General features: G+C 55.4%; 1 protein-coding gene across 1 annotated transcript; it reads right to left on the reverse strand.

Moving 5' to 3' along the window:
- Nucleotides 1–9404: 9404 nt before the first annotated feature.
- Nucleotides 9405–20275, reverse strand: PTGES (prostaglandin E synthase). Its single transcript, XM_028090560.2, has 4 exons — nucleotides 20237–20275; nucleotides 19555–19703; nucleotides 15936–16018; nucleotides 9405–9976 (listed from the first exon to the last, which is right to left on the reverse strand). The coding sequence occupies exons 2-4, from the start codon at nucleotides 19681–19683 to the stop codon at nucleotides 9727–9729; spliced, it is 462 nt and encodes a 153-aa protein (XP_027946361.1). The 5' UTR covers nucleotides 19684–19703; nucleotides 20237–20275; the 3' UTR covers nucleotides 9405–9726.
- Between the last annotated feature and the right edge of the window lie 3276 nt (nucleotides 20276–23551).

Raw genomic sequence — 23551 nt, forward strand, 5'->3', positions numbered from 1 at the left:
AGCCCCCAGGAAGTAGGACAGCACTCCCCGACCCCCAGAGGGCACAGAGATGACCAGCCCCTCCTGGTGACGGCCCTCGTTGTGACACGGCGATCATACCCTGATGGAGCCAATCAGGGAGACCTCTCCTCCCATAGTCTGCTCTGTCCACACTGCAGCAAAGTGCCCCGAAGTGTCAGCCTTCCCCCCCGCCCTCCATGGGCTACGTCTCCTAGATGACCTCAAACAGGTCAAAGCCTCATGACAATCCTTGCGTGAGGGACAATCCCCATTTTTGTGTTAGAAGGTACGGTAATTATACCTCTGAGTAAGGAGAGGACCCCTCCCCATTCTCCCCCATTCACCGCGAGATCTTCCCCACACTTCATCTGGGATTTCACCATGAATACTGGGTTCTTGGGCACGGCGCTTTGCCCTTTTCTGATGTGCACACAAGACCCAGGACGCTCACCGTGTGACTTCTCTGTGGCTGGACAGTTGGGACTCTGTCAGCCCGAGAGAGTGAGGGGCGCCGATGAGGGTGAGGGAGGCAGGGGCTCTGGCTGAAGGCGTGGGGAGGGGGCATTCTGCTGTCTTGAGGGGCTCAGGCTCACCTGACTACGACAGCCAGAGCAGGGGAGACCTCTATACCCTGGACGGTGTGTGGGGCGGGGGAGGAGTTGTCTTGCTCAGTTTGGCCTCTGCCTGGGCTAAGTGATCTCTGGGTCTCCATTTACCATTCATTCACTGAACAAATAGGACACACTTGCTGCATGCCGGGGCCCTGAGGAGAGAGCAGAGAACTGACATGGGGTTCCTTGCAGAGACCTGACATGGGGTCCCTTGCTGCAGAGGCCACACCAAACACAGGGAGTCCCAAACCTAGTCTACGACATCTGGGCAGTCTTCCTGGAAGAGGTGTCCTGGAAGGATGAAGAATTGGCCAAAGACTGGGGGAGAACAGTGTTTCTGGCCAAGGGAACAGCATGTGTGAAGGCCCTGGGGTGAGCCAAAAGCTGTCTCTTTGGGCCAGCGGGGACAATTCCAGGGCTGGATCTCCCGGTGCGGGATGAAGGTGGAGAGAAGCAGGGGCTGGCTCAAATGGGGCCAGTGTGGCCAGATCTAGAAGTTTGGATGTCATCCTGGCGGTGGGGAAGCCACAGAGGGGATTGGCTTGGTAGAGGGACACCCCCCACCCCCGGGTTCTGTATGGAGGAGTGGCCATAGGACTAAGAACGGAGGCAGGGAGGCCCCTGCAGAGGCCAGGGCAGATGTCCAGGGAGGAGCGGCAGGAGTCTGGACCAGATGTGGGCAGATCTGGGAGGTGTTCCAAACACAGCAGGGGCAGGGGTTAAGGACCGGATGATGAGCTGAGGGAGACGAGGGAGGCCAGGTGGTGGCCAGGATTTGGCTTAGGCACATGGAAGTACCCGGGAGAAAGAAGACTCTGGAAGCAGGACCTGCCTGGTGGAGGTGTCGGGAAGATGCTGGCCTGCCCTTCCACCCAGAAGAGAGCTGGGGGCCAGCCTGGTCCGAGCAGCCTCCTCCCTCGTGAGGGGTTTACCATCCCTGCCCCCCAGGAATCTGCACCAGTGAAGGCCGATGGCCCACGGGGTGGCCAGAGCCGTGCCCTCCTGGCAGCCAGGCAGGCAGGCCTCTTTCCTCCCCAGAAGCACTGAACCGAAAGCAAGTGACAGGCCAGCCCAGCCACCGGCCAGAGCTCCAGCGTTCAGATTTCTCATCCAAAGGGAGGGTGCCATGAAGCAGCGCCAGGTTGGGGTGGCCCGCAGCAGAGATGGGGTCACATTGGGCAGAAGTTGGGGCCTAGAAGGCAGGTCCAAAGAACACCAGCTTCAGAAAAAGCTGGGGGCCTGTTTCCCATGGAGGCGCCGGCCCTGCCATTGGGCCACAAGGATGGCAATGTCACTTCCTCCCAAGCACTCCAGAGAAAACAAACTGGCTTAATCGTTTACACGTGCTGCCCCAGGGAGCTGGGAGGGGGGCACGGCAGCCCTCCCTGTAACAGGCTGTTGCTATGTCCCCCTAATTGCAGAGCTGCGTGGGCAGCCCCCTGGGCACCCGTCCCGGGATAGAAATTTCCATGAGGATAAGGTGCCCAAGGCCCCGTCCCGGGCTGGGAGAACTTGGAATCTTTCTCTCTTTGACTCCCTCTGCCCATTTGGCCAAGCAGGCTTGGGAGAGGACACTGCTTGTGCCTTTGCTTCTATTTTGTTTGTTTGTTTGAAATAAAAGAACTTGATTGAAAGAAAGAGAAAAGGTAGTCTGGGCTCTCGCAAAACCCAAAACCTGGGAGGTAAAGGCCAGTTTTACCTCGGGCGAGGCACTTCTGCGAGCCTCAGTTTCCTCCTCTGTAAAATGGGGCTAACAACAGGTAATAAGAACCGAAGCCACCTCATGGGATTGTGGGCACAGAGTTACCTTCTATAAATGGGCCCTTTGGTGTTGATGGTTGAGGGGCACAGAGAAGAGCTGAAGTCAAAATACTCCCGTCCTGGGGTGCAAGAGCATGTCTCCTGCCCTGAGAACCCAGCACACGCGGTTCAGGGGCCCTTCGGTGCCCAGCCCCTGTACCTCTGTCACCCGCCCCTGCGGGGCACTGTGTGGTCACTGCTGGGCACAGGGCTGGGTGACCATCAGGGCTCCAGCCGGCGCCTGACCCAGCCTTCTCTCGAAAGATAAGCAAATCCCAAATCACCAGCAGGGGTCACAGCGTAAACATCATTGGCACAAGCCTCCCGGAAATTGTCCCAGCAGACATGAGAACGTTCCCATGCTGTCGCCAGTAACTCCATCTTGAAACCCCACTTCTGAGAAGGAATCCAACATTGTGGCGGGGCGGGGGGGGAGTGGAAAACCAGTGTGCGCGGAGCTGTTTAGCACACATTTCATCCCTGCAATGTAAAAACTCTGAGGAGGACACAAACCCAAAGGTAAATATTATAATTTAAATTTTCATCGTGGCTTGCAATCTGCTTGTCTGGGTGTTTTCTGTCCTGTGGCGAATAACCTAATAGAGAAACAGAACAAGCAGGTCAGTGCAGTAGTCTCAACTGCATAAACAGCTCTTTAAAGATAGAAAATGTGCTTGCACCCCGCTGTGTCCCTTGTGAGGGAGTGGCCCCCTTCCAGAGCAGTCCTCCACTACCTATGACCACCCCCTCAGTCCCGCAGGTCCTGAAGCTTTGTGGTCATCAGTAACTCTTTTCCATATTGCAAAGAGTGTGTTTGAGAGCTTCTTAACCCTTAGTTCACACCGTAGAAGGACTGAGCTTGCGATATGGGGGGTCAGGAGTGGGCACCTGGAGATCAGAAGGAGTCCGCAGACGACAGGTGGGGTGCTAGGCAGTATTCTAAGATGGCCCTGCGATTCTCACCCCGGGGTAGTCCCCTCTCCTTGTGTGAGTGTGGGTGGAAACTCTGACTTGCTCTTCATCAAGAGTGAAAGAAGTTAGCCGATTTAATTAAGGTCCCTAATCAGTTGACTTGACCTGATGGAAAGAGAGATTGATTATCCTGGGTGGGCCTGACCTAAGCAGGTGAGCCTTCTAAAGGAGAGTCAGGTCTTCCCTGAAAGAAGGGACTCGGAGCACAGAGATGCCCTCCTGCCTGCCGGCCTTTATAGCCCAACAGCCCTGTTGGGAACTGCCTGTGGAGGGGTGGCCCCCATAGCAGAGGGCCCCAGTCTTACAACCAACTGCGCGGAACTCGGCTCTGCCCAAAACCTGAATGAGCTTGACAGGACACTGAGCTCCAGGTGAGGCCTCAGCCCAAAGGCCTCTTTGACTGCAGCCTGGTGAGACCCTGAGCAGAGGACCCAGTCAGGCTGTGCCCTGACTCCTACCCTGTAGAAGCTGTAAGGTCATGTCCTGCCCTATAGAAATTGTAAGATCACGAGTGGGTGTTGTTTTAAGTTGCTACGTTTGTGGCAACTTGTTACATGGCATAGAAAACGAATACGGGTGGAGATGGAGCTTGGCCATCCACCTTGAGCTTGGCCTTCTTCTGCCCATGGCACACCCAACAACCCCAGACCCACTACAGAGGAGACACGAAGCCTTTGCTCAAATTATTTGCCAAGCCCCAGGGAGGTCCTCCCGTCTTACCTCCTTCCAGGCCATTCTGCACAAGCTGGCAGATTTCTTGCCCTAAAAGCCAGCCTTGACCATGTCCCCCCCCCCCCCCCCCATCTAAAGCCTTCTGTGGCTCCTGAGGGCTTCTCGGCAACATTCCATCACCCGGGCCAGGTGTCTGAGGCTCCACCACCTGGCCCGGCTTTCCCTGTCCGGTCTCAACCCCCCTTGCCCCCTGCCCCAGACTCTCCAGATAATCCCTCCAGACAGTCCCTTTTCCCTGCCACGCTCCTTCCTCAGGTTGTCCCCCTGTGGCCTTGAACATGCATTCCAACAAGGGTTACAATATTGTGTCAACTTTTTAAAAAAACAAAGCCAAATTCTAGACAGTCAGCAGATAGCTCCGCATGTCTGGGGGAGTTGTGTGTAGTTTGAAAAAGAATAATTCAATGTTATAATTTTATATTTGGAAATGGGAAGAAAAACCCTCTTGTTTGCATAATTCACACTTTAAAATGTGAAGCTACTCAGAATCTTCTCGGCGGGCACAGGTACCAAGAAGAGCGACCTTTGTCCTGTGGGTGGCCACGCGGCAGGCCCTCCAAGGAGCAGAGGTGAAGAAACATGACCTACCTCACAGTCTCTTTTGGATATTTGTGTATATATATACACACACATACACATACTGATGTATAGTATATATGTATCTATGCATGTTAAATACATATAAATATTATATGTATTTAAATACATATCATATGTATCTAATATGCATAGATACATAAATATATTATGCCTATTATATATAATAGGCATATAGGTAATATGCATTGTAAGAAGATCCGGAAAGTAATAAACCATAACGTGAACAGTGATTTTTCTCAGGGGTGTGGGATTGTGGGTGGTCTCTGGTCTTTGTATACACCCTTGTAAATTTCCCGACTTGGGTACTAAAACTTGACAAAACTCTTTTTAAAATCCCATCCAAATTGGAACCATCTTTTTGGAGGACAACATATACCACAAACCTTAAATGTGCCTTTCACACAATCATTCTACTTCTAAGAAACGGACCTTCAAGAAACAGACGTGCACAGAGATTTCTGTTCGAAGATGCCCGTGAAGGCATAGCTCATGCTGACGCAGCCTGGAAAATTAATTTCTCCAACAGTAAGGGCAGATTAAATAAATGATGAGGTTATCCAGGATGATGGAATACCAGGAGGCTGTTAAAATTCATGTTATTGACCATGGAGAGCCCCGGGAGGAAGTGCCGAGGTGCCGTTAAGGAAAATCTCGAGCGATGACAAAAAAGCCAGTCTGACCTGTTGGCTGCAAGCCCATGAGCCCTGATACCACCACACCTGTCTCCCCAGTGCCGAGAAACCCTTCACAAACACTTTTGTCGTGGAATGCCATGACGGATAAAAGCCCTCCCGAGTCCCGATCTCTGTGTTATATGTACACATGCGCACACACACACACACACACATTCATTTTACGCACCATTCATTCACTTCCTAGAGACGTCCTAGGAGCCAGGTGTTCTTCCAAGACCTGGGGACACGGGCACAGCAGGAAACAGCAGGGACCCAAAGCCCTGACTCCCAGAGGGGCACAGTCTAGAGGAAGAGACCAACAGTGAAGGAGATCAAGAAGATGCCAGCCTCTTGAGAACAAGCCTCCCTCGGAGGGGACTGGAAGCCATGCAGGAGAAGCCTCCGGCTCTGGGTGGGGAATGCACCGTGGGGGCCCAGCGTAGATGCTGGGATCCAGATGGGAAGCGGCTGTATTGAACCAGCCCCCATGGCCAACGGCACAGATGAGTGTCCCGGAGCGCCCGGAGCGCCCGGAGCATGACGCGGGGCGGCCCCTGCGTGCTGAGGGTATGGAAGGTGTTTATTTTCTTCTTTGAGCTTTTCTGGAGTTTCTAAACCTTCGACACTGACCCTTCCTCGTACATATAATTAACAGTTTAAAAACAACAACAACAACCCATTCCCCTTTCAGGTTCCAAATCAAAGGATACCTCTCCTTGGGAAGCCTGGCTGGATTCCCCCTGCCAGACAGACAACCCCTCTTCTGTGACTACCTGAGGCCCAGCTGACTCAGAATTAGAAGGGGTCAGTCTGTCTGCCCCCTGGCCAGCCTAGAAGCCTGTTCCGGAGGGCAGTGGCCTCCTGGACACACACACACACACACACACACACACACACACACACACACACACACACGGAGGCTTCTGTGGGTCCTGTGGGAATTGGGCTCTGCTTCTGCAGGGGGTCCCCAGAGCCTGTCCCCGCCTCCAGGACTGTGAAATGAGGCTTCCCTGCCCTCTCGACACTTGCTGGTGCGTCTAGGTCCCTCTCACACCAGGCAAGCTCTTGGAAGGCTTGAACCAAAAAATCCACTGGACGAGGGAGCCCCAGGAGTTCCTGGCAGGTGCCCTCAGGGACAGAGACCACAAGCCACCACCTGTCCCGGGCTTCCTCCAAAGCCCTTGCCCCCCTGCCCACACTTCCCCCACCACCCCCAACCCTGGGTCAGGAGGGAGGAGGCAGCTCCCGAGAGCAGGCCCAAGTCAGGCCGGGCCGGTGGCAGGCATATGGACTGCAGAGACCAGGGCAGGACAACAGCTCGCACTCAGCACCTCTGGCCAGCTCAGCAGATGTGGTCTGGTCTCGGGGACCCTGCCCGGCTTGTCGCGCCTGCTAGGAAACAGGTGCTGTCTTCCCTGGGCCTGGTGTGCAGCCGTGCGGGTAGCTGCTGACAGGAGGCCGCTCCCAGCCCTCCCCCCATCCTGGACTGTGTCTGCCCAGGGGACAGGAGCAGAACAGGCCCTTGGGGGTCCTTTTCCCCTGCAAAACCCTGCAGCTCCCCCAGCTGCCCCCTGACAGCGCACCCTGCGTGGGCCCTTCCCTGCTCTCCGCTCACATCGGCCTCTCCCCTGGGCGCTCCCGCTCCTGGGCGACAGGCAGGGTACGGTCCATGGCACTCGGGGAGCAAGGGCCACTGCCTGGCTGCCAGCCCCACTTTGCTTTCTCAGAGACCCTCTTAGGACACAGACCCAACTACACCGATCCCCCTCTAATGTCCCCACATGGCCCCAAAGCCTCAGATGAGCCCCACTGCTGCTGACCCCTTTAGCGTCATTCCCCTCCCATCCCCAACCCTTTATCCCCCTCCCCCTCCCCCTCCCCATCCCCAGATGGTCCCTCCCCCTCCCCTCCTCCCCTCCCCCTCCCCATCCCCAGATCGTCCCTCCCCCTCCCCTCCTCCCCTCCCCCTCCCCTCCCCAGATCGTCCCTCCCCCTCCCCTCCTCCCCCTCCCCCATCCCCAGATCGTCCCTCCCCCCTCCCCATCCCCAGATCGTCCCTCCCCCTCCCCTCCTCCCCTCCCCCTCCCATCTCCCCCCATCCCCAAATCGTCCCTCCCCCCTCCCCATCCCCTCCCCCTCCCTCCATTCCCATACCCCTCCGCCCTCCACTTTCCAGCCACCAGACCCCAGGAGACTGAGCTCTGCTCAGCTTTGCCCCTCAACTTCCTCAGCTTGGATAGTCCCCCTAAAACAAATCCGTCTTACCTCCATTCTCAGCTGAGTTGCTGCCTCCCCCTGGAAGCCCCCCGCACTGGCCCATCTCCCCCCATTAGGGTGCCGGCCCTTGGGGTTCACTGTTGTCCCGCCGTCCCCACACGCGGTTGCTGCCCCCGGGCCGGCACCACCTCCAAGGGGCTTCCACAGAGGGGATGACTGCTGGGACAAGGCACAGGGGCTGCACGGGGCCACCCCCTCCACGCAGGCCCCGGGTTCGCAAGGTTCCCGTCGGATGCGCTCCTCGCCGGGTCCGCGCTGGCACTGTGCCCCCTCAGCCCCTCCTTCCCCAGGAGGGAAAATGTTACAATATAAAAACACATACTGGGGCTGCTCCTCTGGCCTTAACCAAATCCCAGCTCAGGGACGTTGAGCAAGTGACTCCTCCTCTCTGAGCCTTGCTTCCCTCCTCAACAAGCAGAAATGTCTCCCTCCTGGGACTGGTTTAAGGATCAAGTGAAAAAAGATGGTCAGTACCGCGCCCAACCAAGGCTGAGCAAAGAGCCGGCTCTCCATCCCTGGTAGGTGCCCTTTCCATTCCAGAGGCTCAGCGGCCGCCTGAGAATAGACGCTCATCTCGCCACCAGGGGGCAGTGTTATCCACTCCCAGCTCTGCGCACGGAGCGCGGGGGGGCAGGGGCTAGCCGGGGATTTCTAGCGACGCCAGGAGTCCCTTGAGCCCCCATGAGGCCCCCACCCAGCAGGTCCATCAGCCCCCGCGGGCAGAAGCTCAGAGGCTGCAGGCTATTGGGAGATGTGCCCAGGGGCTTCCCCAGATCCTGGGGAGAAGGGGTGGTGGTTAGGGGAAGCGAGGCAGTAGGGGACAGTGGTTAGAGCAGGGTTTCAGAAGCTGACGGGCCGGATGCAGAGCTGGCCCTGCGCTTCAGGTGCTCCCCCCCACCCCCGGAGCCTCAACGTCCTCATCTGTAAAAACGGAGTTGATAGACCGTCTTACCCATCCGAGGGAGGCGGCGGCTGGGGGTCTGAGCAGCTTGCTTGCTGCAAGGCTTAACACCCCGATGGGGTGCGTTTATGTGTTTGCCAGATACCATGTCCTGTCATTTTGCGCCCCCCCCAATAAAACTGTCCAGCCAAAATGACCGACCTGGGTTGTGGGGGGTGGACCCCAGGAATGGGCAGCCAAGATGTCTCAGGGTGGTGGGCCAAGCTGGACAGACACTCCACTTAATGATGAAAACCACACATATCTCAGAACAAGGGTCTAGGAGACACACACACACACAGACTCCTCATTGGGATGCACATTCGTGGTTTTCAAACCTTGCAGATACTGAAGGAGCCAGAAAGTTCCTTTTAGTGGTTGGTCCTTCAAGCCCCACTGTCCTTGCTTGACAGCCCTTAGGAGAGACTAACTTCCCAGGAAGAGAAGCGAACTGTCCTGGGGGCCCCTCCTATTGGCACCTGCACTTAGGAGAAGACTACCCAGTAAAGGAATGAGGACTGAGCCCAGGAGTGTGACCAGACACAAAGGAACATAATCCCACCCCAACCTCGCTGAATTGCAAAATCAACCCTAACCTATCCTGGGCCCTGCTTCTAGAGGGAACTGGCAGGGATTCCCAGTCCTGGCCATCAATGGGGCACGGGGGAGCTTTTTACAAAAGCAGATGCCCAGGCCCCCCCCCCCGAACTAGCTGAACCAGACTCTCTGGGGTGGGTCTAAGAAATCTGCATTTATTATAGCCCCGGATCGGGAAGGTTGTTTAGGAACCTGGACTGAGTCACCCATCACTCTTGGCGACGAAGGAATGTGGTTTTTAATGCTCTGGTATTTGAGTGGAAGGATTTTTTATCAATCTTGACATCTCTACATGGTCCAATTAGCCACTTCCCCCAGAAATCCAAGGGGCACACACACACGTGTGTGTGGACAAGCTTATGCAAACATAACACAGGCCCACGATGCCCAGAATCCCATGTTCAGCCAGTTGCCAAGAAGCCAGGCCCCTAGGGCCTATCACAATCTCAAAGGGACGCCCAGTCCCCCAGGTACAGTCACCGAGGCTCGTGGCCAGTGGTCTGGTGGCTGAGGAGGCGTCAGGTCACAGGTGGCAGGCTGCTTCCCAGACGATCTGCAGGGCCATGGAGGCGCAGGGGAGCTGGGCTGCGGTGTAGGCCAGGGAGCGGGTAGGCGCCCGCAGCTTCCCCAGGTAGGCCACGGTGTGCACCATGCGGCCCAAGAAGAAGACAAGGAAGTGCATCCGGGCGATGAAGGGGTCAGGCCCCAGGACGGAGTAAACGAAGCCCAGGAACAGAAAGGGGTAGATGGTCTCCATGTCATTCCGGTGGGCTCTGGGAAGACAAGGGCGGGCAGTCAGCCAGGGGTCAGCATTGACCATGTGGTGGAGGCTGGGGCCCCCTGCCCTGAAAGGCCCCCCACCACTGGGGGGGCTGTCTCAGGGTGCCAGACTCAAGTCCATTCACGGCCAGGACAAAGAAACACCACAGAGGCAGGAGAGGCAGCAGGTCCAAGCTGGCGCCCGTCAGCAGCTGAGGAGAGGAGGTCCCCCATCGTATGGGCTAGCCGCCGCCACAGGCAGCCGGCTGGGGGTTCTCACCAATCCCTAGCGCTCTCCAGGACTGGGCCCCGGCCGCACGCCCCACCCTCTCCCCCTCTGGCCTTGGACACCAGGTAGGAAAAGTGAGGCTCTGAGGGGTTGAGAGCCGGGGTGGGGCCTAGGTCAGACTCAAACCCGTGCCCTTTACCACCAGGGCAGGCTTCTCTGAGGCCACCCTCCTTCTGAATGCAGGTGCCTGGGCCCTCCTGAGTGGCATGGGCTAGAGCCTAAGAGCATGGGTCCAAAACCCTTGCCTGTCTTATTCTGTCCCTAAATGACCCAGCAAACCCTCCTTCCCTTTTCAGGATCGTAACAACAGAGCTGCATCCGCTCACTGGAGCCGACCCACGGCTGGGCACCGGTGAAGTGCTTCATTTCATCCATGCTATCCTGCTTCCTTTTTGTTGTGTTTTGTTTAAAATGATCAAGTGTGTGAGTACGTGTGGCGGTGCAGGGGGCAGGGGGGAGGACTGGAAGGGCTGTGTACAATCCCCACCATAAATAAATGACCAAGAAAGAAAACTCATCCACTTCTGCTAAGAGTTGGTTCACATTTTCCATGACTCCTGCTCATGGGCAGCTTCCTTGGGGAGAGGTGGGAAGGTCAAGTCCCGTAAATTGAGAGGCTGAGCCAGCGACTGATGGCATGTTTGAAGAATAAACAAGATCCCAGCACTGGTGCTGTGACCTCCCCCAAGGCCAAGCCACATGTGTTGAGGCTGAGGCATGAGGACTTGGCTGGAACCAAAGCCCCTTCTCCAGGCCCTTCCAGGTGGAAGGCGTCTCACCAATGCTGTGCCAGGAGGCCAGGCCCAGCAGCTCCTGTGTGGGGGCCCCGCCACAGTCTTCCTCTTCCCTTCCACTTGCAAGGAGCCCAGGGCCAGGGCTGGCCTGGGGCCTAGGGAATCAGGTGGGCTGGCTGCACAGGGCAGGGAGGCGGCCTTCATCGGCAGCCCAGGGCCGCAGGGGTCTCTGCCTTGTGACTGGGGTGGAGACCAGGGAGGAGACAGTTGCACCAAAGTCTGAACGACAAGGGTCATCCACAGGCTGCCCCTACAGGGGAAGAGCTTTCCAGGGAGCAAGATTGGCAAGTGCAAAGGTGGGGATGAGCTTAGGGGTGTTTGAGGCACAGTTAAGTGACCCATGTGTCTGGAGTGTGGTGGCGTGCGAGGGAGCGAGGCAGGATGGGAGCAGGAGAGGGGTCCCGTGAGGTGGGGTATGGGGCCTGGAATTAGGTCTGAGTGGATACAAGTTCCCGCTGAGCCAGGGGGCCTGGATCTTCCTTAGGCCAAACTCAGGACACAGCAGTTGGCGTCTGTCCCCACATCCTGGAGCCAACACGAGCCCTCCTTTTCTCCTAAATCTCCACCGTGGGAGCCTGCCTCAGGGAAAGCAAGTCTGCACAGGGCAGGTCTCACGGGGCTAGGGGGCCGCTCCCGCTCCCCGATCACCCCATCAAGCAAGTCCCTTAGCTTACTCGTGACGTACGAAAGAGGGAGGGGACTGCTCTACTCTATGGAAATGGGGCTTGGTATCCCAACACCTCCCCATACACTATTGGAGGGACACCCTTTGAAAACCTACTTTAAATGAAGTCCATGTGTCCCAGAATGTGGTCTGCCTACCACAGATGACCCACCTGGATGAACATTTTCGTCATCACACTTTTTATCTCACAAAGTTTCCAGAAATGCCTCACTAGCAGACGAAACCCATTCATTCAGACATTTTTCTTAAAAGCACGCATTCACTGACGCGTGAGTTAGGTTTCGGAGAGTTGTTAACAGAGTCATCGGCCAAACCCCAAAGAGCAGATGAGGGGGAGCAGGGTGGAGGAGGGGAGGATGGGCAAGGTTCACAGCAGGTGGGGGCCCCCCCGCTCTGCACAGTCCCCCAGAAAACCAAGCAGTGGGGCTGAGCCCACCTCCTAGCTCCAGCCCCGGGGTGACAGGTCAGAGGGCCCCAGGGTCACCAGTGAGGGGGGAGAGGTGGCTGGGGGCTAAGAAAGCCCTGAGGCTCTCTCAGTCCCCAGCACGGCCCCGCCGTCTTCCCGCCTCCCTTGGGCAGGTCTAAAACCACAGCGGCGGCGGGGGGGGGGGGGGGGGGGGGGGGGGCGGGGGCGGGCACAAAGCCACAAGTGGTGCCAAGGGCAGGGAGCTGTGAGGAAATCAAAGGTGAGGCAAGAAAAACTCCTTCCCCTCCCTCGGGCACGGATATGCACTAACAGACATGGAAGGAGTCACGTACCAGAGAGACGCTTGGGCAGAACGTGTCATTCCGATAATAACCACTCTTTCACATAGAAGTCACCCTAAGCCAATCCCTGCTGCTAGACTGGACTTGCTGGGACTTCCAGTGGCACCAGGCGCCCCTCCGCCCCTTCAGATGTTGCGCCACCGGCAGGTAGGGAGAGGGAGCCCCGGGGGTACCCCAAGGCACCTGGCAGGGACAGCTGTGGTCTGTCTTCTTCCCTGGCCCTCCCCGCTGCCCACACGGGCCATGTCGATGAATGCAGGGCTCACGGTTGCTCAACCTCAAAGGCAGGTATACTGTGGAGTAAAATCGCATTCCGGCAGAGGCCAGGCTCAGAGGGCCTGGGCGAGCCGGCTCTGCCTTCAACCTGCTGGGGAAGTTACTGGGGGCCCAGGGGGTTGGCGTCTACAAACGTGCTCGGAACACTGCTGTCCCCGAGGTGCTTCCTTGTTGCCTCATGGTCATCACCAGCCTCTCAGCCTCTTGGTTTTGCCAGCCTCCCGGCTAACACCCCCCTCAACCCCCTCATCCCCCGTCCCCGGGCAAGAGCCTGTGGTTCTTCGTGCGGCTAACTTGCTCCTGGGCATCGGGGCCCCATCCACAAAATGTAGAATGAATGCATTGATGACGTCTAAGGGATTTCTAGGGCTGCGATTTGGGGACCAGTCTCCTGACACACTGGTTCAGTGGGATTAGGGCTGCACACTCCAAATAGAAACATTGCCAAAGTGTAGGTCAAGTGTCTTCCTTCTTCGGGGCCACTCAGATATTTCCTCCCTGCAGTTTTGTATACATAGACTCAGGATTGGGCCCGAATACACATTACCAGGAGACTCGGACAGTTATCATTGAAGAAAGTGGCTGGGTTTCAGCGTTTCCCCCGAAACCTGGTTCTTGACTTCTCCCAGGGCTGGGCTCTTGTTACAACTCTGGCGCATCGCTGATCTGCAAGGCAGATTTATCCCCCAAGAACCAAGACCTAAGGGCTTTCCTGTTTGTGCGGAAGGGTGACCCTGACTGCACCATAAACTCTGGTCTAATATTTAACTTAACTTTTGCTTCCAGGGCCTGTCCCCCTCAGGTTCCAGCCAGTTCTCCGGTAGCGGATGACCGGATGTGTGGTGCTCTGCGCCTTCGAGGTGCCACGATGTTATGTGAAGTCGGGAGGAGGGGGAGGGGGAGCCCCAGGGGACCAGGAACCCCCAGGTCTGGCGTGGTAAGTCCCCAGTGAATACCATTACGCGGCAGGTCCCCCCCACCAACGAACACTTGCCGAGTGGATAGAAAACATTATTTGGTAAGAGGTGCCCAAAAAGTGCTGAATTGAATTCCAGCCATTTGGGCATCACTACTAAGGATAGTGGGTCACTTTGATCAGAAGGAAAACTCGTATTGGGTAGGTGGAAACCTCTTGGCACCACGGGTCTGTTGTCTCTCCCTGGCTTGGTTACAGCCACCGAAAAGAAACCAAGTGTTGGAAAGCCATGTAACCACTCCAATGTCACAAGTAAGCTTTGCTACATAGAACCCCGAGCCCTGTGAGAAGCTAGGCACACCCCCTCGTGGAAGCCTGCTGCCTCAACCACCCAGGGCCTTCTCCACTGCCTAGGAGAGTCAAGCCCACCAGGGGGAGGGTGGGGTATGGGTCACCAGTATGGATTCGTGCATGGGTAAAGCTTTGGTCCACTAATGTACAACCAGCGCTTAGCACAACGCCTTGCATACCGTAGGTGCTCATTACATGTCGGGTGGATGGATGGACAGACCTCATATGAAGTACTACCCACTGTCGTTACGTTAGAAAGGGTGGAACAGGGGCGCCTGGGTGGCTCAGTCGGCTGGACGTCCGCCTTCGGCTCAGGTCATGATCCCGGGGTCATCAGGCTCCCTGCTCAGTGGGGAGTCTGCTTCTCCCTCTCCCTCTGCTCCTCCCCCTGCTCGTCCTCTGTCTCTCTCTCTCTCTCTAATTAAAAAAAAAAAAAAAGGTGGAATAGCAAAGAATTTTACTTCCTACATTTACTTTACACATTTCTGTAATTTTTTAAAACCACAAGTATGTAATTATTTTCAATGGCCAAGACAACTAAAAGGAAAAAAAAAACCCACTCCCTTTCACTAGAATCTCCATTATTCATACCACTGCGTCCCACCCGTCTCTGCCCGGGAGGCACAGGAACGCACTGACAGCTCTGGGAGTGTCCGTCTCCCGTCTCCCGTCTCCCGTCTCTCTCCCTCCTTTGCACCTCCCCAACCTTCCACTTCTCCTCCCAACTCCGCTGACCATCCCTCTCCCCTGGAAATGCTGCCTCCTCACTCTCCAGCCCGCTGGTGTGAACTAGAACAAACTGCCAAAAATGGACCATTCAGATTGGCGACGTGAAATTAACGCTGAGTCTCCAATGGGATTTTACACACCCGTTTCTAAAGACCCATTTCTTGAGTAACATTTACTGACCTGGAAAATGCTCACCAAATAATGTTAACTGAAAAAAAAAAAAAATCTCACAACCCCAAATTGGGTATACGATGCAATACCTAATTTTATGGAAAACATTGACAAAGAGGAGCTGGATGAAAACTGTGTTAGATGTCAGCAGGGATTAGAATCGGGACAGGTCTCTCTTTTCCCTCTGGGGGTTTGCAACAGGACCCAAATTGTCTGCAATGGTCAGCAGTTCTGACTTATAATGAGGAAAATTGTTTTTGATCGACTGGGGGATGCTAGGCGTACAAAGTGATGTTCGACTTCACTCCAAATTAAAAAAAAAAAAGAAAAACCAAAACGTGACATAAATCCTCACCCATTGCCTCGGCGGCATACCCCTCCAAAGGGGAAGCTAGGAGGTGGCAGGGGCAGGTGAGACCTCTCCCACACCAGTGATGAAAAGACATTTGTGCACCATTCAGCAATATTCCTTACCCCGCTCAAATGCATCCTGCGGTTTTGCTCACACATACACGCGAAGGCAATGCGAGAGCTTTGGATGTGCTCTGTTCATAACTGAGAACAGCCTAAATCCTACAGCGCTGAGCCAGTGGGCGAGACCCCGCTGTGAGCTGATGGTTAGCAATCCCCATGAATGGACCAGGGTGTGAAGGGTGACCTTTTTGGGGCAAAAAGGAAAAAGCACCCGTCTGTCAGTGCAGGCAGGATGCGTCGCTGGGAAGGTGCAGAGACATGGGGTTTGCCCCCCGACAGCGGAGCTGGGTAGGGTCTGGAGCTCAGAGGCCAGGGGAGACGGACTTCTCACTGGGCAGCCTTCTCCAACTCTGGAATCCTGAGTCATGGGCGTGTATTGGATCAATGAGTAAATGAGAACTGTCTGAGGGGATCAGGTAGGCAGAAGACCTGGGTCCTCTGGGTATCCCCCAGGTCCCGCTGCTCAGAGCCAGGCCTGGTCGGGGAGACCGTGGCCAGGTTGAGGCCCAACAGTACTTGCCTGAGGCAGCGATCCACATCCTGGTCACTCCGGCAGTACTGGAGGCCTCCATGTCTCAGGGCGTCCTCAGGGTTGGCAAAAGCCTGGAATATATCCACCGGGAATGACCGTTGGAGCTCCTGTTGTGTGCCAACCGCTGGCCCTCGCCACAAGCAAGGCTGCTACGGACTGAACATTTGTGTGCCCTGCAAACTCATATGTTGAAAGATACACTCCAAGGTGATGGCATTCGTGGGGATCAGGTCATAGGGGTGGAGCCCTCGAGAATGGGATTCATGCCCATTTTAAAGAGAGCCCCCAGAAAGCTCCCTTGCCCCTTTTGCCAAGGACAGAATGAGAAGACAGCCATCTGTGAACCAGAAGCGGGCCCTCGCCAGACTCCGAATCTGCAGGCACCTTGGTTGTGGGACTTCCCAGACCCCAGGACTGTGAGAAATCAATCTGTCGTTTATAAGCCCCCCAGTCCAGGGTATGTTGTTATAGCAGCCAGAACAGACTAAGGCAAAGGCCCTCCTGCCCCCGCTCTTGCGAAGTTCACAGTCTGATCAGGGAATTGCCTATAAACCAGGGGAGACCAGATGGTGAGGGTTAAAAAAGAGAAGAGACAAGGTTGGCCTTGAGAATGGTCATAGGAGACCTGACCAAGTCTGGGGGTCAGAGAAAGCTTCTTTGGGGCAGGGACATTAAAGCTGAGGTTTGAAGCATGCAACAAACAGCATTAACCAGACAAAGGGAGAGTTGGAGAAATAGCACTGAAGATATACAGATCAGCATGTGCAAAGGCCCTGGGGTCAGAAGATGGGCATGTTTGAAAAACAGAAACTCAGTGTGGCTGGAGTAGAGACAACAAGGGGCAGAGGCCCAAGATGAAGGGTCCTGGAGGCACTCTAAGAATTTGGACTTTGAACTAAGAGCAATGACAGGGTTTGATAGTCGAGGGCAGAGAACCCCAGTTCTGCACTGACTATCTACACATTTTGTTTAAAGATTTATTTATTTGAGAGAAAGTGAATGAGTGTGCGTGTGTGCATGAGGGTGGGGGAAGTAGCAGAGGGAGAGAGAGAGAGAGAGAGAGAGAATCCCAAGCAGACTCCCCACTGAGCATGGAGCCCAAGGTGGGGCTCGATCTCACTCTGAGATCATGACCTGAGCCAAAATCAAGACTCAGGTGCTCAAACAACTGAGCCACCCAGGTGCCCCTAGCTGCACATTTCTTAACTTCCCTGAGCCTCAGCTCCCTCCTCTGCGAACTCCGGATCAAAGGGAGCTCATTTCCTACTTTTAAGAGTGAAGGGGAGAACTGGAGGTCCATGCCCCACACTCACGTGCCTCTTGCAAGTTAGCCCCACCAACCCCACAGTGAACCTGGATCTCAGCAGCAGGCTTTCTAACATGCTCATCCAACAAGGGTCTGACTCATGAGCCCTGGTGACCTCTGCCCCCGGCCACTGCTTCGGCCCGCCTGCTGGGGCTGCCCTTGCCCCACCCCAGAAGGGAAGGCGGCCGAGGCCAGAGGCCTGCCGTGGTCAGGATCAGACTCCCACGCCCAGAATTCCTCTCCATGGGCCCTTCAGTCATGGAATCACCAATTCGGATGGCTCGGCACAGGGTCCAGGGACCTTTTGAAGGGAGTCCTAGCATCTTGTGGGGAGCTGTTCTTGGGAGTTCGGGGTCCATGGGGTTGCTCACTCCTAAAGACAGAATTAGAGCCAGCTGCTGTGCAGGCGCAGAAGGACGAGCCCCTGGGTCAGAAGCGGGAGTGTTACCTCCATCTGGGACAGGAGACGGGCCCCTGGATGCTTTCCCACGAATGAGTGTGGTTTCTGCCCTCAACTGTTAGTAAGGTAACGAGAACTAACATTGGTGAAACGTTCGTCCTGCGCCTGGTACTGCATTCTTCTGGCACTACCCTATCCCCCGTTTACAGATGAGGAAACTGAGCTCCCAGACTTGCCCCACGTCCAAAGCTGGTGGGTGGAGGAGCCAGGGGCCCACATCCATCCCCTTCCCAAGGTGTGGCTCCTGGGCTCTTTTCCTGGTTGACAGAATACCAAAGCAGAAACCGGAGGGAAGCTCCCAGATGTAGTAAGGCGCCTCTGGGGACAGCCCAAGGGAAGCTTGCTTTCTCGGCTCCTCCCCACCGACCAGGGAGAAAGGCACTCTCAGGTTTATCTCTTTCTATCCCTGAAGTCATATTAAAAGGGACGCTCCGGGAGCCTCCACCTAGCTGTTGAGAACTCTGTCCCCCCAGGGCAGGTTGTGGAGCAGACACCATGCCCCCCACCCCTGGTTCAACCCCAGCTACGTGGCCTTCACAGGTAATGAATGTCTCCTCACCTGGAAAACAAGGAGGAGTTCCCACCTCCTCCCCCAGAGTCATTTGGGGATTAAACGTTCAGCTCCACGGAGGGACTCCATGGGTGCAAGCAGCGGTCCCCGCTGGGTGCCTGTATCCCCATCCAGGATGGACCAAGGCAGGGGGAAGGCAGGGACCTTCCGTGTGCCTGTGCCTCTGGAGCCGCTCTGCCTTCAACCCGGCTCGCACCTGCGCCAGCGGCTGAGTCTGACTCCCCAGCAAGATCCCGGAGCCCCTGGTGTCCACCTCCCCACCCCGCGATGCCAGAGCTAGCCTTGCCTTGCTTTTGAACTGGACAAAGGGGGACAAAGGGGCACAGTTTCTGGAAATGATTCCTCTACTGAATAACAGGACAGCCGGCCAGCTTGGCCCGATGATGCGGAGCTGTTCTGAATGGGTTGTCCCGCCCACCGGCTCACCCGCGCTCAAATCTCAGCCTCTGTATTGTTGTTTTGGCTCTGCGACTTGGATTAGTGGGGGAAATTCCTCCTTGAAAATTCCAATGGAGGGGCACCTGGGTGGCTCAGTCGGCTGAGCGGCTGACTTTGGCTTGGGTTGTGATCTCAGGGTCCTGGGATCGAGCCCTCGGCTGGCTCCCTGCTCAGCCGGGCAGTCTGCTTCTCCCACTCCCTCTGCCCCTCCCCACCACTCGTTCTCTCTCTCTCTCTCTCTCTCTCTGTCTCTCTCCCCCTCCCCCCTCAGATAAATAGATAAATAGATAAAACCTTTAAAAAAGAAAGAAAATTCCAATGAAGCCGGGCTGAGACCCAGCCCCTGGAGGCTGCAGCAGCTTTGTAAGTGCCCTTGCCAATGAGTTGGGAATTTCCACTTAAGGGTTTCTCGGACTCCTGTGTCGCTAGTTCTCACTCCACCCAGATACCCAAATATCAGATCTCCTGTGCTGGGAGGGCGCCAGGTCTGATGGAGGCTTTATGCTGTCTCGCTCCACCCTCCGGGACCTGCTTCTCTCTGAGACACCAGCGGACGCAGTAGCACTCACAGCCAGAACCCCACCTGGTGGCCCAGAAAGTGAGCAAATGCTCTTAAAACAGAGGACAAGAAGGTGGAGGCCCTGCCATCCCAAAGGACTGGGAGAGGCCCCCAGGTCCCCCGGTGCCTCACACTCTGGCCCTGAAAACACCTTGGCCAAGTTTCCCAGCCCCATGCCTTCCCAGGCAGGGCAGCGAGAGAGAGCGCAGGTGAGGATGTGGGGGTCACGTGGGGATGTGGGGAGCGGGGTGGGGGGGGTCCTGGGCAGCATACCTTCTTCCGAAGTCTCACTTGGCCCGTGATGACAGCCACCACGTACATCTTGATGACCAGCAGTGTGCCACAGAGCAGGAAAGCTGGGAGCGCCTGGCCACTCACCAACGCCAGGACGGGGGGAGGCATCTCGGTGGGCCGCGGGAGCTCTGGGGAAGACGGGCAGAGCGGGTGTGTGGCTGTGTCTCCGGGGCGGGAGCTGAGGAGGCGGGGAGAGCCGGCAGGAGGCCTGTCTGCGTTCAGCACCCGCCCACTCCCAGCTGCAGAGGCAGCTTCTGCCCCCAGATGCCGGGAGAAGCAGAGGGCTGAGGGGTGTCCCCGGCCCAGCCTCCGGCCCCAGACGCTCCTCCCGGGCAAATCCTTAAACACGTTCTAATCTGTTTCCTCATCTGTAAAATGGGGGTGTATGGCAGTGCCTGCCTTCTGGGGGGTGTGACAAAGCTGAGCACCTGGCAGGACCTCCACAGGTGGCAGATACTGCTGATTTATGCCCATTTCCCAGAGGGTCAGGGCAGGTGGTGGGCATGAGAACTGAGCCATCTGCCCCCACTCTCAGCCTGGACATTTGAACCACAGCCATACCTCCCTTGATGTGACTTTGCTTTTTTGTAGTAGGTTGAATCCTGGCCCCCCAAAGATGTCCACTCCCCAATCCCCAGGACCTGGGATTATGTTATCATACCTGACAAAAGGGACTTTGCAGATGGGATTAAGCTGGGATCTTGAGAGATCCTAGGAGAGATCATCCTAGATTATCTGGGTGAATCCAGTTCGGTCACAAGGGTCCTCCTAAGACAGGAGAGGAGAGGAGAGGAGATGTTATGTTGCTGGCTTCGAAGATGAAGGAGAGGAGGGCCATGACCCAAAGGATGCAGGTGACCTCTAGAAGCTGGAAAGGACCAGGAAACAAATTCTCCCCTAAAGCTTCCAGAAGGAACCAGCCTTGACTTTTCGCCCACTGACATTGGTTTTGGACTGCTGGTCTCCAGAACTCTAAAATAATAACTTGGTGTTGTTTTAAGCCATGAAATGTGGGGTGATTGGTTACAGCGAGCACAGGAAACTAGAGAACACCCTTCTATTTTGTTCCGTAGCATCTCTGGGCAGGCAGACCTTGGAGATATTGCAGGTTCGGTTCCCAACCACTGCAATAAAGCGAGTTTCGCAATAAAGCGACTCATATGAATTTTTTTCGTTTCCCGGTGCACATCAGAGTTATGCTTACACTATACTGTAGTAAGTGTGGAAGATCTTTATGTCTAAAAAGGAGGGTACGTACCTTAATTAAAAAATACTTTATTGCTACAAAATGTAAACCATCATCCTAGCTTTCACTGAGTCAACCTCACTGATCACAGAGCAGCATAACAAATATAATAATGAAAAGGTTTGAAATATCATGAGAATTACCAAAATGTGACACAGAGACCCAAAGTGAGCAAACGCTGTTGGAAAAATGGGGCCGACAGACTTGCTCAACAAAGGGTTGCCACAAACCTTTAATTTGTTAAAAAAAAAAACAAAACAAAACCAAAAAACCCACAGTATCTGCAAAGTGCAATAAAGCAAAGCACAACGAAATGAAGAATGCCTGTGCTTTTCTGGGAGACTCCCAGGCAAATGGTTTTATTATTTACAAGAACTTCCCAAAAGATCCATTGGCTCTTCAACAAAAAAACATCAATAGTTGGTGCCCTCAGATTCTTTGAATCTCTTGCTACAAGGTCCTCACCTTGCTGTGCCTGCCCCCCACCCCCTTTCTCAAGTTTGGGGCAGGATCTCTGCAAGGGTATGAAATCTTGTCCCTTTTGTTTCGCCAGCATTGCTTACTTTGCTAGGAGGTGCCTAGGGTGGAGGGCAGGAGGGAAAAATCGGTCTTCCGTGTCTTCTGCACCCTTGGGCCTATCCAGAGGGACAGCACTATCAGTCTGGGCCAGTCCCAAAGCAGCAGAGACCAAGGGAAGGACTGGCCAGGGGGGCAGAGACCCTGGCCACGTGCTCTGGAGCCAGACTCAGATGATGTTGAATCCCAGAGCCAGCCCTTGGCGCCGGCAGCTGTGTGGCCTTGGGCAAGCAGGTTCCTTCTCTGAACACTTTTCTTCAGCTGTAACACACAGCTGATAGTCACTCGCACAGCAGTTGAGAGAACTGAAGGAAGTCATGTCTAATTATTAAGCACTCATCTGTATGAGCCTTTGAGGCTCAGTTTCCTCCTCCTCAAAATGGGGATAGTGTTTGGGTTGCCAAGAGGGAGGCTTTTGGAAACCCCCGTCCTTGCTGCTGCGGTGGTGGGTCGGGGGTGGGGAGTGGGGTGGGGGAGGATTGCTTGTCCATTTGCTATGAGCCAAGCCTTCCATTATCTGGACAAAAAATGTGCTTGTAAACCTACACCCATGTTTCTGGAACATGGGGCCAGCAGCCCCACAAGATAAAAGATAGGTCATGATCAGGGACAGGACATAGAAAGTATGGGATGTCCTGAATTATGTTTTATCTCTGCCTGTATGTTTGAAGGAATCATGCAAACTTGCGCCTTGCTGACGTTTCTGGGAACAGAGGATGCCTGTCTGTCTTGCCCTTGGGTTGGGGAAACCCTGTCAAAAAGTTCAGTTGTGGGGTTTGGGGTCTGGTGGCTGCACCATCCCCAGATTTGTGGACCAGACGCAGTCCAAGAAGGGGCCCTGGGCGTCCACCCTTCCTGGGACTAGGCAGTGTGCTCTGCCCTGCTTGGTCGTCTGAAACACGATGGAAACCTCGTGGTTTCCTTCCTGGCCGCAGAGGCCAGGAAAACCAGCATGGGCAGAGTGGATTATTATCCACCCTTACCTGGAGCCAAAAATAAGAGGGACTTTGTGGGGAAGCCCTTCGGAGTGACGTGCATGACTTCATGGTAGGAATCTTTTCCTCATCGTCTGCTGAAATGAACCAGCTAAGCCAGGACCTGGCAGGGCGGACAAGCCCTTTTCTGATCTCTGGCCAAGAATTTCCCTAAAGCCTCCTGCAGCCAGTGGAAGCTGCCGCTGTTGTCTTCGGTGCTCTTGGTGGTGGTGATAATTCTCTCTGAGCTCCGGTGACGTTCTTTGCCTGTAAGAGAAGTGCCCCTGTCTTGCAGTGGGTGGGCCGACTGGAGACGGTGTGTGCAAAGCACTGGGTGGGGATGGGGGTGCTCGCCTGGGCCTGGCCCTGAGGCTTAGGGGAAATATAGCAGTGAAGGGGAGAGAACCCCCCCCCCCCCGGGGCCTCCCAGGAGGAGGTCTCCCGGGTACCAGAAATGTTTCTATCGGGGCGCCTGGGTGGCTCAGTCGTTAAGCGTCTGCCTTTGGCTCAGGTCATGATCCCAGGGTTCTGGGATCGAGCCCCGAATCAGGCTCCCTGCTCGGCAGGAAGCCTGCTTCTCCCTCTCCCACGCCCCCTGCTTGTGTTCCTGCTCTCACTGTGTCTCTCTCCGTCAAATAAATAAAGAAAATCTTTTTTTTTTTTTTTTAATATTTCTATCACCCCTTGGTGGTGGTCATGCAGGTGAATATAGATATAAAAATTCGCTGTGATGTTCTCTGGTCACAGTGTACAACTCCGAGCCGCTCTGTGTGAGCCGCCAAGTGGCTTCTTCCAGCTCACCCTCCTCGGCATTTCCTGAGGATCAGAGACCCAGCTCTGGGGGCTGTTTAATTGTCTGTGACTTCAGAGAAGCTTACGAGAGAGGAGGAAGTGGCCCCACCTCGGCCACTGGTTCCTGACCTCGGGAAGTGTTGCTGGGGCTTTCTCCAGCTGGGGATGGGGAAATGCAGTGATAAAAGAAAGTTTCTGTGGCTCAAGTGACCTTTTGAAGTCAGATCCGCATTGCAGTCATCAGAGCGGCATCTGCCACTTCTCCTCACCCGGGACCAGCGGGGTTTGTGAAAGGCGGTCTGTGGTCTGCGGAAGGGGTGCGGTGCGAACGCAGATCAGTGCGCGCTGAGGGGGGGGGAACGCCCCCCCCCCCCCCCAGGCCGGACTC

The sequence above is a fragment of the Eumetopias jubatus genome, unplaced genomic scaffold (genome assembly GCF_037043125.1).
Source record: "Eumetopias jubatus isolate StellerSeaLion01/CBP00866 unplaced genomic scaffold, mEumJub1_p1.0 scaffold_15, whole genome shotgun sequence".
In the NCBI taxonomy this organism is placed as follows: Eukaryota; Metazoa; Chordata; class Mammalia; order Carnivora; family Otariidae; genus Eumetopias; species Eumetopias jubatus.

What these genes read in the sequence shown, in the direction of transcription:
- PTGES (XM_028090560.2), bottom strand. Translation starts at nt 19,683, where the DNA reads ATGCCTCCCCCCGTCCTGGCGTTGGTGAGTGGCCAGGCGCTCCCAGCT. An exon ending in AAGTGAGACTTCGGAAGAAG is followed by an intron (nt 16,019 to 19,554) that starts GTATGCTGCCCA and finishes GATATATTCCAG; the next exon opens with GCTTTTGCCAACCCTGAGGA. An exon ending in GATGTGGATCGCTGCCTCAG is followed by an intron (nt 9,977 to 15,935) that starts GCAAGTACTGTT and finishes TTGTCTTCCCAG; the next exon opens with AGCCCACCGGAATGACATGG.